The sequence below is a fragment of the Neolamprologus multifasciatus genome, chromosome 22, assembly GCF_963576455.1.
Source record: "Neolamprologus multifasciatus chromosome 22, fNeoMul1.2, whole genome shotgun sequence".
Classification (NCBI taxonomy): Eukaryota; Metazoa; Chordata; class Actinopteri; order Cichliformes; family Cichlidae; genus Neolamprologus; species Neolamprologus multifasciatus.
The window spans coordinates 14990916-15011248 of NC_140459.1; the positions used below are offsets into that span (position 1 = coordinate 14990916).

Here is a 20333-nt window from a genome sequence, read left to right on the forward strand (position 1 = left end):
CTCTTTTGTTACTGTTGTGGTACACTGGAGTCCCAAAGCTTTAGAAATGGCTTAGTAAGACTGATAGATGCCCAACTTTTGTTCTCTGCTGCTCTTGAGTTTCTTTAGATCGTGACATGATTTGATGTCTACTTCACTGTCAGACAGATTGTGTTCAAGTCATCTCTTGATCCAACAGATCTGGTAGTAATTAGGCCTCGATTATCTAACCAAAGTCATTGCACGATTTAACAAGTGTGTGTGTGTGTGTGAGTGAGAGAGAGAGAGAGGGTGGGGGATTACTTTTTTACATCACGCCAGGTAGGTTTCGCTAGATTTTTCCCTTAACGAATGAAATTATCTCTGCATTACTCAGGTTATCTCTGAGCAACATTTCCACCGAACAGTTTACCCCAGCAATAGTAACATACCAACTACACGTAACATTTTGTCAGTTATTTTTTAATTTCATCTCAATCAAAAACACAAACATTACAATAAGTAAAACAATTTAAAGGCAAATCTCTGCCAACTCTATTTTTAAGAAACATAAATCCTGTGCAGAACCTTTATATACAGACCTAATATATCATGATATCTGAATGTTAAGTACATTATTTCAATTAAAGTCTTAAAAAAAAAAAACCCAAACTAGGGCAAATAAATCAAATTTTGACTGCATAAACTCAGTGTAATAATACTTTGTTTAAACATTTCCATCATCATCTCTCTCACAATGTCAGTGTTTATTCAAAAGATCCGATGTACCATCCATTGTGAACGTACAATGGTAACGTTATTCATTCTCACATTTGGCACTAGCAGATTTTCTTGGCCCAGTTATGTAAAAAAAAAAAAAAAAGAAGATGGATGGAAAAGACAGTAGGACTGTCAGTGGTACCGAGTGTGGTACAATGTCATGAAACAGTCAGTACCATTTACAGAGACACAAAACATACAGAACTCAACTTCACAGATTGTGGAACTTTCAAGCTTAAGATTCTGGAATGTCTTGGGCAATTAATCTTCTCTCCATGGCAACAGATCACAACTTTCTCTTCTGCCTCTAGTGAAATTCTCCTGCCATCTACTGGCAAATAAACGGAATTGTGTAACAATCCGCGCTTCTTCAGCAGAACTGAAAAGTGAGACATTAAAATGCATCACTTTTCCAATTTGGATTTCTAAACGTTTACGTTTTAAATCCCATTTTCTTTGATTTTGCCCTCAAATGTTACAGTTTATTCTCACTTTAAAAGCATACTTATTATGTCGATTTGAAATTTTACATTGTGCGAAATAAGCTATTTAAGCTGTCGTGCATACCGTTGTATTTTATTATTTTGGCAACTTTGTTTGCTTTGCGGAAGCAAAAGTAAGCTACTGGAAGCAAACTTAATCACCGTCAATTTATGTATATAGGTCTGCATATCTTCTTGATAAGCTGATATCATCATATTAATAAGGAAGTAGAAAAAAAGTCCCGTAAACCGTTTTGTTATGCTTTTGGCGTTTCATTTCTCCCATTCAGAGATTACGTTCAAATGTGTTTATCTAATTATCTCTTACTATGAACATTTACATCATAACAGTGTGTGTAATAGAAAACGAGCATAACAGGTCCTCTTTACAGCTCAGTCACACTAGAGTAAAAGCAGGACAGCGACTTTCTTTTAACTAGGAGAAATAAAAAAGACAACAAAAATGTAAATACTTTACATCAACTACATCACTATTCATGGAGGAATTCCCATTTTACACTTGCTGGAATGCTAGGGTTTACTGTGAATTTGTAGCAGATATCAACAGATCTCATCATAAGCAGATTGCATGTAATTGCCAACTGGATCCTATTCAGTTGCAAACTGATAGCAGACTGTCTTATTGGCCTTACTGCCATTTCGTCGCCGTCTTGCACTAAAGTCACTTTGACTTACAAGTTTACAGAACACCGGCAGAATGGTTTTGGTCGTGCCGTGGCCTCCAACTACTGTTTTCCCTAGTGTGACTGTAGCATTAAACATGACCGTTCTTTGTCACAGAACTAACAAATGCCAACTGTATGCACGTTATCATTTTGGATATAATTTGTACAGGTTTTTTTTTAAGAGCCAGATCGCCAAGTTAATGAGAAATGCTTAAAAAAAGAATGAACATAATTTCTGATAATTTACATATTCAACAGAGCTAACAATATATCATTTTTAGTTTCTGTATGGCTTACCTTTGCTTATTGCAGCTTTCATATTTTATTCCAATTACCATAAACACCAGCTACCAATTTAGAAATAGTGGCCACTTAAGCACAAAAGCTGCAATTATGACTACAGCCTGATTTTTCTGAGACTGTCTGGAACAATATTATTGAGCTGCCTGAAACATCAGTCAGAATGCTTCACTTTTGCCACACTCCCTCCTTTTTTGTCACAGCACAGTCTTTCTATCCCTGCCATCACACAGCTATCTTGATTTTACTTGAAGGCCGTCTTATCTGGTAGGTATACAACAAGCCACTGGATTATGTCTTCTTACTGAATAAAGCTCTTAGATGAGCAAAGCAGCTCTTTCTCTGCAGCTCGTAGATATACTACATCTGCCAGCTGTCGGAGCAGGCTGAATTCAACTTGTTCAAAACACGAGCGTAGCATTGTTAAGAATTATAAAGATTCCTTTTTGCATTTAAAACTCTGGAAAAATAAAAATACAATTGCAAGCAGTTCACAAGAATTACATTATAAGTGTATTTTTTCAGGTTGTTACGTCAGTCTGAAAGGGCCAGAGATGTAGCTCGTCACGGTGTCCCATCACACACACACTGTAACTAACCCCCGCCCCACCAAAAAAACCCCAAAACAAAACAAGAAGGCCTCGTCAGACTGTCAGACGAAGCAGAAGATGATGTTGCCCTTTTAACAATTTTTAACAGGGTGGAAAAAGTCCGAACCATAAGCACATTTATGTGCCTGGAACATATACAACAAAAATGTACCCCTGACCATTAAACTCATTCCAGTTGATAAAGATGAGTGGACACCAGTGGAAACAAGACAATACCCACAGATTCCAGATCATAAAAGCAAATTCATCCAAGTCTAGTGACTCTTCCCTTTGGGTTTTTCATCGTACGACACTCCATATTCGTTTACTCTTGTTTTGTCCACAGGGTAGAGCCTGGTGAAAGAAACGGAGAGTTTTAACTCTGAAAAAATGTGCACGTTTTTAACAAATGTGCTACGTGTAATGTAGTGTGCATGTACCATCTCTGGTAAAGGTAGATGAGAAACACCACATCATCTCTGAAACAGGCCAGTCTGTGAGACGTTGGCATGGTGATGATGAAGGCAAACACGTCATCGATGAAGGTATTGAATGCCTGTTAACATGAAAGAAGTCCATGAACATTCTCAAAAGATAGATAGGGGTGATCAGTTATTCTGACAAATTACATCGGCTCTTGAACAGTAAAAATAGATACACTTTCTTTCAAATTTAGAAGTGAGAGTGCTTTAGTAATTAAATCACTGACCAACATTATTACCGTAATTGTCGGGCTATAAGCTGCTACTTTTTGCACAAGCTTTGAACCCTGCGGCTTTTAGTCAGGTGTGGCTTTTCTAAGGATTGTCCATGATTTTTGTGATATTGTAAGAGGATTTGTTTTGTTTGTTCCGTTGTTCTCCGGCACTACGTTGCCTGGCGGAAGGATCGGGGTTCAAGAGTGGTATGTTGGTCACATGTCCGTCCGCCAGGCAACGTAGTGCCGTACGAAGTAGCGCGAAAAACAAACTTCAAAGTAGTGCTACGCGTTCAGCGGGAGGCGTGGATGATGAGCGGCGATAAACTTGCGAAAAGCAAGTTATGCCCAACTCCACCGGTGGATTCTGACAGCGTGGAAAAGTGTGAAAACATCCATGATCACCAACGGATTTCGAAGGGCTGGACTGCTGCATGATGGAGAGTAGGACACCGCCACAGCCCTTCAGAGGGTGTTCGACTCTGACACTGACAACGAGGATTTGTTTGGTTTTGAAAGTGACAACGAAGGAGAGAAGCAGAGAGTGGATGACGAAGCCATCCTGAGCCTGTTCGTTTCCGACACTGGAGAAGAGGACTTTGGTGGTTTTAGTGTGCAGGAAGAAGAGAAAGATGGTGGTGAATGACTGACTTTTCTTCTTGTTAAAGCCGTGTCACTGCACCTGAGCCTAAAAGGTAGTCCGAATCTATTTTTCTGGTGTGCTGTAGGTTATTGTTATGTACTACATTTGTTACTCGTTTATGAAGCACAGTACATGTTTCGTACTTGTATTTACCGGTACTTGTACATATACCTAAAAAGTTATGCAAATATGTACCCGTAACTATTTTTTTCAAAATATTAATATAAGGGGTGTGTCTCCAAACAGCCATCTCTTTCCTGACACTTCCCTTTGTGCATATTCTCTTACATATGATAAGTCAACATTGAAACACCTGCAGCTTTTAGTCAGGTGTGGCTAATGTATGCACAAAACAGGATTTCCCCCTGATTTTAGCTTGTGCGGCTAATATTCAGGTGCGCTTTGTAGTCCGGGAAATACGGTATATGGAAAGTTAAAAGCTGTAAAAACAGTATGAAAGATGTAGGCCTCAGTCACACCGGCTTAGAGACCAGTCAGTCACTCCCGGGCAATCTCTGGTTGCTAGGGAAATATGTGCATTCTCGGACTGGTTGACAAATGAAAGAGGGTGCAGCACCAAAAAAAGAAAAAGAAAAAAATCTCCTTGTGATTGCCGATGTAATACTACGATCATCCAGTTTGAATTGAGAAAGCCGACTCGTCTGTAAACACTGCTTGATTGCAATCTACTCAGTGAGCACGATAGTAAAAAAAACATGATTCAAAATAAAAGTACTGCAAACAACAGCATTCCAAAAGTTCACTTATTTGTTTTAGGCAAATTGCCTCGGTTTCTATTCACGTCAGTTTCGCTACCCTTCGGAAAGAAGTTGGCAAGTGCGTGCAGACAAGTGGACATCTTCTGTGCAAACTACAGGCGACCGTGCCATCCGCCTTGAGATCAAAACCATTAAAACGGGATTTTTGCAGCACCCTCTTTGTGGCCGATTTTATCTAGTAACTGCCAGCAACCACTCGCAGAACACGCATTTTTCCTTAGGTTACCAATCAGTCTCTCAGCCTGTGTTACTGAGGCCTTACCATCCATTTGCTACACCACTCAGAAAACAACAGGAAATTTAATTTTTACCTTATACATGAAGGCTTTCCAGGGCAAGTGGGCAACAGACTTCAGCTGTTAAATAAAGAACAGAGCTGAATAATCAGTCATGAATACTGTGCTGTTTTGTTATGGTAAATAAACTGCAGTTTGCACACTGTGCCATTTTATTGTTAGATTTCTGTGTCTTAATGTGTGCATTTATTACACAACTGACGTAAAACTGACCTTATAGTTGACAAATAGCTGAGGAAGCATGAAGAGGAACCCGAATGCATAAACACCTATAAAGTGAAGAAAAACACATGAGAATTTATTATGACTGTTATGGACAAAGGTATTTTGTGTGTGTGCTAAGAGTATAGAGCACCTTACCGTTCACCAAGCTGTTAATCAGCCACGAGTACCAACTACAACAGAAAGATACACAATCAAAATGAGTGATGACCTGAGTCAACAGTATCCCGTTATTGTTACTTACGAGCCCTGTGTACAGGAGCTGCATGCAAAAAGATCTTTTGTTAAAAGGGTTGGCGTAATAAGCAAATGCTTCAGCCAATACCTTTTGATTAGCCTTGTCTCATGCTTTCTTGCTTTGTGGTAGATCTTTGTTCTGTCTTCACTGAGATATTTGAATGCTAATCAATAAAACATATCACACACACTCAATACGCAGACTCCTACCTCTTATATCGTAAAAATATTAGTGCATACACTGCCCCTCCGACACACAGTGGGTAAAGGAGGTATGAGAGATACTTCATGGCCTACAGGAAAAAAATAAAGAAAGAGGCAATCAGCGTAAGTGCTCATATCGCAAAGAAACAACTGATAATTAATTGTCGCGTGTCCTACCAGGGTATCATATTCTTCCGTTCTCCTCTCAGATTCATCTAACTTTCCAAACTGTAACAGAACAGAAACACTCATTAGCACACTCGACACATGTTTTCACTCACATTTTAAAAATCTCCACAGCTGCGGTCAGTGCTGCAGAAATTAAGGAAAAATGCCGACAAGGACAATTATAAACTCAAGCGCCTCGATGTAGCGTCTTACATGTATTATCCTGCCTACAACGCTGCATGAACATTTATCTTTTTTATTTATTAAGATGGCTAAAGTTCCATTATCTGCTCTGTGCTTTGTCAAAGGACAGTAATTTAATTTAATACAAATATTATTACAGCAGAAAGCACCATAAGAGAATAAAACCAGCAGATAAAAAGCAGCGTGCAGCAGTTAGAGAAAAATGGTACTTTGAGTCAACATGTCAGATAATTTAAGAGCGAGTCGGATGTTCTAGCACAGGCTGTGTAAGACTGGTCTCTACTCCTCCTGGCATAGGAAATAACTGGATGCGTATATGTTGTACTTTTATTTAAATATCTATTTAAACATATGGAATTACAGTGTATAAGGCAAAAAACAGAATGTACAGTTATGACCACCTTTATTCTTTAACATAGCCTGAACTCTTAGGCAAGATTTCTCATAATTTCTTTAAGTAGTTTTCAGATCCAGGCTTCTGGAAAGACATTTAAAGCTCTTAACTGACACTCAATGTTGTGCCCATCTCCTGACATCCTCAGCAAATAACCAGAAATTTGTGATTTGGTTTCATCACGCCACAAGACCTTTTCTCCCAAGTTCCCTTAAAACTGGCTTCTTGACAGCAACTGTAGGTACATATTTTTTAGGTCTGCTCCACCTTCTTTTGCCTTTCATTTGGTCAGTTTCCTCAAGTTTTTTTTAAAGGACACACTGCACACCATGCTGAGATATGCCAAGCTTCTGGCTTATAGCACTTTGGGAATCACCTTGTTGGTTCAAAAATACAAATTTATTTGAGTTTATGTTAAACTGTGCTTGTGGTGTTTTGTATATTCGGCTAAAGACTTGACAACAAATGACATGTTTTTGCAACACGCTGCTACTAAGAAAGTGCCTAAAGATAAAAATTTAAATTGCTTCTTTGCCAAGTTGTCTGTTATGCGTCCACAAAACTGGTTCATCCTCTGAGGTGTCTTTTGCATGCTTGAATGATCGTTGAGCTCAGTGTTAAAAACAAATTAAGATTCATCTGAAAATGTTATTTTCCCCCCTTCTGAAATGTTCAGGTTCAGGTTTGGGCTGGACTGAAAATTAGTGAAAAAGTAGCCAATGTCCAAACTTTCAAAGAGCTCCAAAAAGCCTGGACAACTGTTGCTCAAGCCTTTAAAAAAAAATAAAAAATCCAAGTGCAGCTGCTTAGAAACAAAAGAGTTGCTAAAGATTTTTATACAACACTGTGTACTGCACAGCATTTTAAAGCAGGCATGCTCAATTTCGTGTGTATAATTGTGTAGCCACCTCCCAAAGGCCCAGTCTATATCAACAAAGACGTAGATACGTGGCTGATAACAGAAAAAAAGAGATTACAGATAAAGACACATGCACACATACCAGGAATGTGGGTTTGCCTCCTTTCCAGAAAACTTGAATCTTAAAGGCTTTCTTCACTTTCCAAACCTTAAAAAAAAAAAAAAAAGCCCCCACATTATTACATATTACAGATCACGTAATCACATTTTAATCAAATCTGAAGTGAGAATAAATGGTCATTTTGTGTGTGTTTAAATTCATTTTTAATTGCGCGTGTGCGTTTACTTCAATCATAGAGCCGATCCCTGCAGGTATGAGGACAAGCAGACTGGTCTGCTCGTCAAGCAAATAGAGGAAAATCACTATGGTACTGAAACATCGCCACAGCACTGAAATAGAAGCAAACAACAGAAAATGTGAGATAGTAAATGATAGTAAATGTCCCAAACTGACACTGATGACCGATCATTTGGTTCAGCTCGAGTCTCTTGAGAACACTTTATCCCACATGTTTTAAAAGCCTTTTGTGTTATCTTACAACACTGGGAAACATTTGTAGGGTTATATAGTTACACTGTGTTTTTTGTTGTTTTTTCTCAGCTGCCACTTCTCTAAAAACCCATAAATCAGAGGTCCCACAGTGCCGGTTCTGTGGATCTGTCACTGCAAAGCCAAAACGATTAAAAAACTATTAAGGTACAAGCGCTCTCTCTTATAATCTTTGTGGGTGAAATATTGCTGGCCAACCAGCAGATTCAGAATATGAAAAAATATTGCAGATTCACGTGTTCTGCACATTTGTCAAAGCCTTATTACAGGGTGACATTCACACACTCTACTAGGAGTAGTTTATTTAGCCACTAACCACATGTATTCATGGTGATTCTTTATGCCCATATAAACTGGATTTTGAAGGGGTTTGGTGAGAAGGTGAAACAGTGCCGTGAAGCTAACAAACCTGCTTTGCTGGACATTCCCACCATACTTTTCTTCTGCTTCCAGAAGCTGATGTCATTTTTGAAGGCCAGGAAGTCAAAGAGGAGCTGAAAGAGCATTCAGAGTTAAGACTGGCATCTTTATTTGACCTTAAAATGACCCAGTTAGGTGACTTATTACCCCATGCTTTACTTATATGTGATATTTTGTAATGATAAAAATGTTTCCTACTGTGAACTGAAATGAATAGCTCACTTAAGGATTCAAAGTACACTCTAAAAGTCTGCAGCCACACTCACGTGGAAAGCCGCTACAAAGAAAGTCAGGGCCAGGAAATACAGGTTGGTATCCACGAAGATCCCTTTAATCTCATCAGCATCTTTCTCCGTGAACCCTGCAAAAACAGATACAGAAAACTGCACTGCATTTAGGTGTGTAGACATGATCAGGAAACCTGGCGGAAGCTCTATCTGAAGGATGCAGAAGAGAAAAAACAAAATAAAACAACATGTAGAACACTGAAGCAGATGGGCTGCAACAGCAGAAGACCACACCACATGTTAGACACATTAACGCCACAATTTGCACCGACTTAACAAAACTTGGACAGCAAAAGACTGGGAAAACGTTGCCTGGTCTAATGAGTCTTGATTTCCGCTGCGATATGTGACTTTATAGGGTCACAATTTGGTGTAAACAGCATGAAAGCACGGATCCTTTCTGCCTCGTATCAACGGTTTAGGGCTGTGGGATATTTTCTTGGCATGCTTTTGGCCCCTTAATACCAACTGAACACTGTTTAAACACCACGGATGTGCAGCCAACAAATCTGTAGTAACTGTGTGATGTCATCATGGACACACTTTCTCACTACCAGAAATGCTGCTTGTATAGAGCAAGCAGGGTGGGGGCGACTAAATGCACCGCACTGTGCAATCATACATCAGTTATAGTAGGAGTTTCTTTGCGTTCGCACAGGATGCTCGATCAGGTAATCTCTAGAAAAGTTCAGGGCTGCAGTGAACGTGTGAAGTTAAGCAAGGAGGAAGATTAGCATACCGAACTGCTGCAGAGAGTAAACGGCGTCTTGCATGTGGATCCAGAATCGAAGTCTGCCCAGAGAGATTGAGTCGTAGGAGATGATCAGAGGAAGTTCTGTAGTGGTACTGTTGATCTCCTACACACAAAAACATGGGAAAAAAAAATATTTTCAACGTTTCCTATAACGTGCTTCTCAGCCATGCATTCACTAACACATCATTATTGTGGCCTCATAAACTCATTGTCCTCTAACCAAGTTCCGTGAGCAAATAAGATGAACAGAAAAAAAGCATTGCATTTGAAAATCTGCCACTGGGACTACCTGACAGGGAGTTGCAGTCTGTTGCATAATATTTATTTAAAATTGAAAACTTACCACGAGGTCCTTGACCCGGTTGCTGAGCTCATCAACAAACAGCAGAGGTAGATACACCACCTTCTTCCCATTCTGAAACCTGGAACACATACAGATAAAACACTTTATGGAACTCTTTGATCGTCACGACAAGCCTGTAATCCGTTAAAAGTCCAGCTAGTACAGCTCAAAGCATCGTTTCTTTTTCTCGCCTTCACTATTGAAATGCTCTTTATGTCGGCATCGGTTATGGCCCACTTCACCAGTTGCGGCTGAATCAGAAAGCAACTGCCTGGATTAGAATAGGCACTTTTTAACCCTTTACATGCCACACCCTTTTTTGGCTATTTCTAGGTCTTGGCTAATAAATTAAAGCGGCTGGGCCTTAGGTTAGAGCTCCCAAACTGTGGACCTATCTTTTAAACTTCTTCTTAAAAAAAAACAACAACAACAAAAAAAACAACAACACACGTCCCTTGGATATCTATTTCCTCTCATAGTGCCATTTGTGTTTGTGTAGCCGCCATCTTACACTCTGAGGTATCTGTGGACATCATTCGGGAGGTATTCTCTGTCAAAGAGGAAGTGGTCGCCGACAATGTTGACAGTGAGGCGGGAGCGCCAGTGTGAAACTGGATGGTCTGACACAGAGGTGGCTCCAGCTCTGGCTCCGCCCCCTGCCGCTGCATCATGCGTCTTCTTCTGCTGGCCTTCTTTCTGACCCTGCGCGAGTGCAAAGACAGGATAGGAGTTTAGCGATCTCATTAAAGCTCGATAAAAGCGGCACAGTTCCTCTTCCTGTCTGAGCGCTGTGGATCCTTTTCAAATAAACCACATAACTGTTAACCGAAAGGAAGGAAAACAGTACTTTCTGTGTGTTGACTTTCAGCAGTAGCAGAGACAGTATGGTACCTGTGTTTTATCTTCTCCAGATATCAGAGAGATTTCAGGCGGTTTAGGGACCATGTACGTGGTGAGTTGAGCAACCAAGTGAACTTGTCGTGGATCGTGCCACGGATCGTGGGCAGCTTGATGGACAAATATTAGTGCGTATAGAGTTCCATTATTACGAGTTTTCTTAGGTAGGGAGACATTGATTGTCCTGTAGGAAACATGGAAAAGAAAGGAATGAAATTTAAAACAGAACTTTAAAAAAAGAAATCCGCTTTTCAGAATGCTTCTCCATGTAACACCGTTTCATACCACAAGGGGCTGCGCATTCAATTCAGTGTCTGTGTTTATCTCATAGGTTTTACTTCAGTTAAGATAATAAATGTGAATCTCTTAACTCCCCCCCCCCCAAAAAAAACCAAAAAAACAACCAACCTTTCAAACTTGCTGTTGACATCAAAGTTCTCCTCTTTGTGGATCAGAGTATGGCCTCCTTCTGCGTTCGACCGCAGTGTGGTGTAGATGCTCAGCTAACGAACAAAGATGAACATGTCAGTCATCCACATCAAAGAGAGAAACCAGACTCATGCATGACCGGTGCGACCATCCTTGCACACAACTGACCTGCAGTTTGGGGTTCCCAGCCAGGAAGGGTGTGATGCAGTTGGCACCTTTGGGGTTGTTGCAGGGTTTGGTGTACACGATCCCGTACATCACCCAGCAGGTGTGGAGCACATAGACCACAAACACCCCCACGATCAGGGTGGTGAACGATGTTTTCAGAAACATGATGCTCGCGTCGTTTCCTCGTCTCCCTCGGCTAACTGAGCGGCAGGGCCATATGTCTGCAAATGAGGCATTACATTCGATTTAAGTATGAAGCTCAAAACTCAATTAATTTTAAACGCCAATTAGGGATCAGACAATTGTCTCAATCACCTGACTTGTCACTTGTCTCAGATTGGTGTTAGAAAGAAAAAATAAATTAAGATAAAGATTTTATTTGCCAATCGTTTTAATGAATATGAGATACAGCTGGTCAGGAACAGTTGCCAAAACTTGCTCTTCCAGTTTTATCCTGGTTGTACCACACAAACAAGTAGGGTTGCCAACCGTCCCTTGAAAAGCAGAATCGTTCCGCATTTAGAAACAAAAGTATTGAGCTGAAAAGGGACGCACTTTGTCAAATGGTTAAAAAAATAATTCCACACACCAAAAAAAGAGCTAAAAAAAAATTCCTCACACTGGGAAGGGTGAAGACAATCGGGTTGCCCAGCCCTGGCCATGAGGTGTCCCTTATTTATTTTTCAGGGAGTTGGCAACCCTACAAACAAGTCATTAGCAAGATGAAAGGAGGCCCTCATATTTAGAGAGATTAAATGGCAGGTGATGTAGTGAACTGATCTGATACTGTCTGGAAAAATATATAGTACTACACATCTAAATAACAGAATCCTTGTTAGCACACTGGAGATCAGGTCTCCCACAGATTGTTTGTTTTAATTCTGCGTCAAGTTGCAGTAAACATCCGCACACGTGTTTTTTGTTTTTTTTACTGATGGTAAAAGCATCAAACTGTCTGCTGCTCAGGCACCCTGAAGCTCTTTAACCAACTCAAACTATGGTACACCTGCTGTCAGGTTTTCCATATGGTCGGATCTGCATTTGCCTTTTCTGTGTGGGGATGATGTGCTACCTTCAACCCACAGCTTTAGTGACGCTAATCCTGAACGAATTCTGTATTCACTTTGCTTTTAAGGCACATAATATAAGTCCCCCCCATATTAACGTTACACATTACCGGTGTTTAAACTAGCAGGCTGTCGGTGACAGGACGCTCTCAGCTGGCTCACTGACTGCCCATCCGTCCATCCACTTTACAAACCCTGTCAGGCGACTCAAAGCGACCGCATCGCTTCTTCAGAACCGCGTAGTGCTTTCGCCTGAAGACATCTGCTGGACTCTGGGCTAGGTTGTGCTTTTAAGAAGAAAAGAAAGAGCTATATCCAGAAATGACTAACTGAAAGCGTGAGGTGGCTCTACATTTCCGCCATTCGCTTCCTTGTTAGTTTCTCCCGCGAGATTTGGGGAAGTGGTGCCGCGAGATTTGACGTCACTGGCGCACTTGGGGCGGGAATAAATGTCAATATTTCGTTTGAAATTATTTAAGGGAAAAAAAATCAAGAAATCATCATTTTATTTGATGTAATTCCATAATTTGTATTCAGTGAATCTTGATCTTTCATGGAAAGTTGTCATTTTATTACAGATATTTATTTATTGTGCTTTTCTAGTTACAAAACCCTAACCACAGTTCACTACTCTATGGTCAAATATGAAACTGTAGGTGTCTGAGAAATATTTTAAAGGAAGAAAAATATTTTTGGCTCCATGCACTGATATGTTTTACTCATGAGAGTTAAAGTTCTTAGAGTAAAGTCTTTATTAAACGCCTGAGAGAGTAACCTTGAACATCCGGGTATCTGAAGAATCTCCAACCCCATTTTCTTGTACTCACTTGGAGCCCAAAAAGAGGAATTTCTGACTAGTACCTTTATTTTTTGACTTCTGTTATCACTGTTTTTGTTTAAATGTTAGAACAATGTGTTTTTGTTTTAAGTTTTGGTGGCCCCAAAGCTATAGAAAGAGCTAAGAGCAAAGTCCATGAACAGCAGCTTATTGCCAAGTTAATATGCAGTGTTACTGTTCTTTGAGGTCATTGCATGGTGCACCTTATGTAGTTTTGTCTTCAGTTATGAGTTATTTATGGCTAAAGAATCCTTGCACTCAGCAATTTTGGTTCCACAACAGTAGGGAGTCCAATGGTAAAGAGCTGCGTTCTTAAAAGCAAGCTGAAAGACACGTACTCGTACAGATGTTACATTTGTAGATCCTTGCACAATATACCTTGTGCATTAATCCAACATCTTAATTTTTTTTTCATGAGTTATACCCACCCACTTTCATTTATGAAAGTTAATTTGAAAATGAAAAGTTTTCCTCTAAGATGCAGAAGTTTCACATCCCATGAATAAACCAGCTACTCTCGGAAATGTGTATAAAGCTTTTTCCTGAAGGCAGATATTACAAATGTTAACCATTATTCTCAAAATCTAAAAGTGCACTTCAAATTCAAGATTATTATAATGACTTCCAAACATCAAATCCACTAGGGTAAAAAAAAAAAAGACATTCATAAGTTTGGATGCCTTTGTTTTACATTGCAGAATTTACCACCTAGTCTGAATTCCTTATTGATGAACATCCATCTCATTTCTTTGTTTCATAACCAAGATGCAAAGAAATACGGCATTGACAAAATACTCCTGCTGATGATGTTAAGGATGTTAGAGAACAGTGGTGTGAAATTATCATTTACTGAACAACAAGTAACTGGTAATAATTTAAGTTTTTCACTCAGTAACTGGTAATAATTTAAGTTTTTCACTCAGTTCTTGGCTATGTTGAATTATTACTATTTACTACAAACTATTACTGTAGAATGTGTTTTAAAAGCATCTGCTTAGAGGGCCACAGTTACACTAACTGATGTGCATTTTAACACAAGTAGTGTTCATGTAGAGAACATAGTCCACCGAAACAGTCATTGGAAACTTTAGGTATTGCCGTGACCCGGATTCGAACCGGGGTTGCTGCGGCCACAACGCAGAGTACTAACCACTATACGATCACGGCTGGCCACTGTCCGAGCTGCTTTGAGGAACCTTATCATCCACTAACAATGCAATCAATATATGGGTTTCAACACATAAACTAATAAGAATCTTTCAATACTTGCAGTAAGCACATTACAATGCTCACGGATGTTAACGTGCATCAATAATTAATGTTACAAGAAAAAAAAATTGATGCCGTTGTGTCTGCATCAGTCTGCTCGTCCTTTCCAATGAACGTAACATTTCCATAATAATAAAATCAACTGAACCAAAACTTGCTTTCATAAAACCTCTTTCTCTCGTTTAGCTCCTTATATAGCGCTAAACACTATCAACTATTTGAGTGTCCATATAGTGTTTCTTCATCTACAAGAATAAGCGAGAAAATGTAAGTTAAAGTCTAAATCTCGGACTATTTTTTTAATCTAGAGAAAAGGCCAATCTAGATTTTTTTGATACTGCTTAAGCCTTTATATAGTCTGTTGCGGATGCAGGCACTGCAGAGAGGTCATTCCTGTTTTACTTCTTTGAAGTCCTTTCTACTGCCTGGGGCGCATGCGTAGTTGGTGCATTTCGGTATAAAATCTCTTACATCAGATTCTAGTGAGATTCTTGCCCTCACTGCCTGCCTGCTGATGAAATTGACATCTCTCGAACCGAAGCAGAACCGAGCGGGTATAAAAAAGCATTTACAATTAAGAAATGCTACTGTCAGCAAAGATCGCCCTTTTGCACTGCTCACGGGTGCATTTCGAACATTTGGATCACATTTTTTATTGTGCTCTGCAGTAGTAGAAAGGATACAAACATCCCCTGCTTTCAGCAGTGCGCACTCTTTACCTTTTCTTGGGAAATAACAGAAAATCTGCCGTGACCCGGATTCGAACCGGGGTTGCTGCGGCCACAACGCAGAGTACTAACCACTATACGATCACGGCTTATTTGGCTGTGACGGAGAAAAAACACGGCATGACATATTTGTCCTCCGAAAACAATTTTCCCCTCCAAATAAGACTATAAAAAACACAAATTAATTCTGCACCTGTATTACTTTTTTTGTGCAGTCTTTGACCCGATGCTTCATGTCCACCCTGTTAGAGCACGTGTCCAGTGGGGAAATGGCTTCAAATTGACACAATCTTCAGCATCTCTCAGTTGCTGGCATTGCTTTGTGTGAGCCTCTTGCTGTTAAGAGAAGATATGAGTTTCCTTTTCCATAGAGAGTCTGCAGTGACTGGGCTGTACTCATTCTCCCGCTTCCATTGTTACCATTCTACAAAAAAGATCAGGTTTATCAAAGTTGCTTGAATTGCATATGAAATTACTTCTTGTCTTCCTCCTCATCCACTGCCTCTTACCAGCACTCTTCCTCCTGTGCCACTCGGATTGTTTTCATCCGTTTGGATATTGAACTTCAACTCAGTTGTGTCACCTTTGCACTCTGAGCGGGCTTCTTTTGGTTTAAAGACCTCAAAAGAACAACTGTGAGCAATTTGGCATCTTTGTGTAAAAGCAATAGAATTTATTTTACAGCTTGTGTTGGTGAAACTGACATCTATGCATGCAGAGCGTGGTAATATTTCTGACAATGAAGGGACTGATTTAAACAACAGAGCTAGGACACAAAGAATTTATTTAGCTTTTGTCAAATATCCCTGCCACTATTTTGCCTCATCTCCGCAAACAATGTAGGGACACGCGCCATACATTTTTCCTCACAGTTGTTGCCCACCTGGATCCCAAGCATCCCTGACCCAACTGGTCCAATTAAAACAGATATAAAACTGAGCTAGGGCCTGTTTATTGTCAGACTGTCTTCTAATTATCATGCAGAACTAACTTATTAACTCCCTAAACGCTAGGAAATCTTTTCCTGGATTTCTGTTCATTAAAACAGAGTTCATGCACGCACCATTTACTTTAATTACATTTTCCACATGTGAGAATTTCACAGAGGTTGTGTGCTAAACAGTCAGAGCGAGAATGGTACCCTTGTCAGTGCAGGCTCATGGAGGGTTGCCTGAGGGTGAAACAATTCGAAAGCTAGCACCAATTTATCTTACATAACCTCAGGCAGGCAAAATACAAAAGCGATAAGTGATTTTATTTTTTACCTTCATGCCTTCGGTGTACCTCTGAAATAGTCTTAGTGCTCTGATGTCGCCATTTGTTTTTTGCCTTTTCTTTGACCAAATCTACAAAGGCCGCTGTGACATCTATCCTGTTTGTCTCTAAATGAGTTCATGATCCCTACACTGTAATAATAAATGGGGTCAGGCTCCCTTATGATCAAGCTCTCCTGAATGTAACTTCATAAAATCGGGGTCTTATGAAGTCCTTGGCCCTCTTGGAAATTTCCTTCATCGGATGCACTACAGTCTCAGTCCTTGGCCCTTTGCAGTTAGCCTGAAGTATCTGCTGTGTAAATAGAGGATTACAATTTGTCTGAGAGGCCCTCTAACCTCATCAGGATATTGTATGTGGAATATATGAATTCTGGAAGTGCTCTGTGGGCAAATTTCCCAGCTGAACATCACTTCATAAATCTTCAGCTGGATATAATTAGACTTCCTGTATCCAGTGTGACCCTCACCTCATCTGCGGTGCATCTCTCCTCAGCTGAACTCTCTGTACACCAATGACTGCGCCTCTTGCTTGCGGCCTGCCACATGGGTTACATTTGAAGACGAGGAAAAGTTATAAAAGATGACGTGTTAGATCACAGACTCCGTTGCACAAGACTTTGGTTGAATTAGTAACAGGTATTGTTACTAGTTCAACCCTTTACTAGAAGCTCTCCCCTTAATGATCTGTGCACTTGGTGAATTGCTAAGCCAGGAATTAGACCCCAAAGATCTGTTACTTTCATGTGGTTGAATGGGCTGTTAGACCCAATAAAAAGGTCTAATGCTTCTCCACAAGATTTGACATTCACTGTGACATGAACAGTCTAAAAAAACCAATGCCCACAATTTAGTCTTTCTGCAAATTAAGTATTTATTTAAGCATTTAATCTCAAAGCTTGTTGCAATGGATTGTCCCAGAATTGAACTGAGACCCCAATGAAACCTTCTGTATAAGATAAATATGTCCAACCTGGATTTGCAGTGATATCTTTCTTTGTTTTCAATTTAAATTTCAGTTTGACTTTGGTTTGTTTGTAGGATTATTTAAATAAATCACACACACACACACACACACACACACACACACACACACACACACACACACACACACACACACACACACACACACACACACACACACACACACACACACACAATCAAAAGGTATGTATATGTAGCTAAGCCGTTCACTTTTACCACTTATTATAGGTCAAAACTCTACCTCAGTCTGATACAACAGTAAAATGTTGCATCAGTGCACCTTTATTAATAATCTAACTGATAATACTTTAATCTACTTTTCTTAACTGCCTGCATCACAGCATTCCTGGAGCATATACCCATCATAAAGACAGGTTGCCACCTCATTGCAAGACACTCAAAATAATATTTCACTTTTATTTAATTTTTCTCTTTAATACAAGTCTTCTACTTGACAGAGTATTATTGCAGTCTTAGAGAAAAAATAAAATAAAGTAGCTAAATGCTTACACCTGTGATGGAATCTAATATTTGGTGTTTCATCATTTCGTTTTATTTTGGGGACTCACTATTTTATTTTCACTATTTTATTTTCTGACTGGTGCTCTGTAAAAAAGCGTGCTTGAACAGAAGCGATCTGTATTACAAGTTTCCCAGAGTAATGAAATACTTAGTGTGTGTTTCTGAGCCTCTGGGTGGAACAGTATGTCAGGCGCCATTTAAAATATATGACCGAGAGGGCAGAACTTTTCCCCTGATGCATTCCACACCCATTTACTTGTCAGATGTGATTAAAAGGCTTCAGCCTATCCCCTACCAGTGATCTACTTGTTCTCTTCCCTCAGGAAGTCTGAGTTACATTATCTAAATTGCTAAATTTCTTGTCTGCTGTAAGTCAGAGAGCAGGCAGTGGCAGGTTCTTCTTACTGTTCCTGCGCCTCACTTTGAGACTAACGGTCACACAGACTTTTTGCTCTCAGGGCCTCCAAACTGTGAAGTACTCCATCTGGAAGTTTTAAACCCACAGGCTTCAAGGCTTTTAAATCACTTTTCCTCTAAGTTTCGTTCATGAATATAAAGCCTTGTGTTAATTCCACACGTTGCCTCGGCACTTGTGTGTAATTCGTTTTCCTGAATACAGAGATTGTGCACTTTGTTGAGAATTTGATATTGTTTATTCCATTATAGTAACAGGCAAAAGCATTTAAAGTCAGACCATTTAAATAGTATCAAAACTCCACATTCTGAGTATCTGACAAATGGACAAATGGGTGGACAATTTATTTTAAAAAATGCACTGTAACATTATTTTTAAGGTAAGAACTTACTTTTTGTGCGGTTTTCAGATTTACTTTGAACATTCTCATACATGTTTGTAACGACCTCAGTGGCAGTAGTTTCATATTCCACCACTCAGTGGCGCAACTGCATCACATACAAAAATAAATAAATAAATAAAAACTAGAAGGATTCAGTTGTGTCATTAACCATTCTGAGCCCTCAATCCCCCCTCTTTCTCGGTTTCTTTCCGTACGTATGTCTGTCTCTCTGTCCTTCCTCGATACTCTGCTATGATCCATAATCACCACTCCATGTGTCTCCATCAGCATCCATCATTCTTTATGGAGTTTCGCAGTCGGGGCTCAGAGCACTAGAAATCTAAAGAGAGAAAAAGACAGCCTTCCAGTCAGGGGCAGAGAGAAGGTTACTCAGCAGTCTATTTCCAAGTGACCTCCCAGATAGAAAGAATGTGTCCCTGTCCACACGTTTTCAATTGCCGGGCATGGGGGATATTAACGAGATCCCTTTTGCTCTCCAGTCAGGAGAGCTTCTCTCCCGCCCCCACCCCTGCCCAGACCGACTCCCTGGTATTTGAGTAAACTGACTTTTAACAAATGCATAACTCCAGAAAGAGAGCAAATTTACTTTCCTTTCTTGAACCAAGCATTTGCGTAATATTTGGTCATTTCAACACAAAACAGGGACTTCGCGTTGTCTCCAAATACATGAAGAGGCAGGTGTGTACCGACTCTGAGAACAGCAATCTAGGTGCTTCAGAGACAAGTGGGAATCAGCATCGCACTGCTTTAAGCATACCTGTATGTGTCACGGCGCAACAAAGACTTTATATGCAGCGCAACACAGCACAAGCAAAAGAAGGTATGCATTGATAATATCACTGCTGTGTAACATGATGACAGAGATAGCCTTGTTGTATTGTGCAAAGCATGTTAGGAAGTGTAGCTGCATTTGAATGCATGTCCTGTTCCAAAGGATTCAGAGTACCGCTAAGAGGAAAGCTCAGAAACTGATGCATTTTTATTTAATCTGTGATCTAAGAAATTGAATGTATTGGATTTCTGGACTCTTCTCTCTTATTGTGATGACTTTATGCCATTCCGACATAGGTGTACATGACTTACGGTGTATATTTGTTTGCTATGGCTTTATTCAGACATGACAGGACTCTCAAGCATGCGCCGTGTCATAGCTGCAGAATCTTCTCATACAGCCTGCATTATTGACACACAATAACAACCTCTGTTCGTGTTGAAACCTCAAATAATAGCCTCAAAGAATTCCCCAATAAACAGCTTTGAAAGGAGACGTTAATTATAGAGTATTTCTTGAAAAATGCACTCTTCTCAACATGTCTACATTGTTGAAAGTTGAACTTTGAGAAGATTGATGTATTCTTGCTGCTTATTAGCCCAGAACTGCATCATCCTGTGCACGATTTGGGGAGGTGAACAGAGCACTTCCTAC

At 39.9% G+C, this 20333-nt stretch overlaps 1 protein-coding gene and 2 non-coding genes across 3 annotated transcripts; all 3 read right to left on the minus strand.

Moving 5' to 3' along the window:
• Positions 1 to 422: 422 nt before the first annotated feature.
• clptm1l (CLPTM1 like) lies at positions 423 to 12870 on the minus strand. Its single transcript, XM_085148097.1, has 18 exons — positions 12585 to 12870; positions 11408 to 11628; positions 11219 to 11313; positions 10805 to 10994; positions 10425 to 10615; positions 9914 to 9992; positions 9556 to 9673; positions 8796 to 8890; positions 8519 to 8603; positions 7846 to 7949; positions 7642 to 7707; positions 6052 to 6102; positions 5881 to 5963; positions 5572 to 5606; positions 5425 to 5480; positions 5227 to 5271; positions 3237 to 3352; positions 423 to 3150 (listed from the first exon to the last, which is right to left on the minus strand). Exons 2-18 carry the CDS (start codon positions 11570 to 11572, stop codon positions 3072 to 3074), a joined length of 1653 nt encoding a protein of 550 aa, XP_085004223.1. The 5' UTR covers positions 11573 to 11628; positions 12585 to 12870; the 3' UTR covers positions 423 to 3071.
• A 1537-nt stretch (positions 12871 to 14407) lies between these two features.
• trnah-gug (transfer RNA histidin (anticodon GUG)) lies at positions 14408 to 14479 on the minus strand. The gene has a single exon. It is a non-coding gene; the product is annotated as a tRNA-His (tRNA).
• Positions 14480 to 15326: 847 nt separating this feature from the next.
• Positions 15327 to 15398, minus strand: trnah-gug (transfer RNA histidin (anticodon GUG)). The gene has a single exon. It is a non-coding gene; the product is annotated as a tRNA-His (tRNA).
• Between the last annotated feature and the right edge of the window lie 4935 nt (positions 15399 to 20333).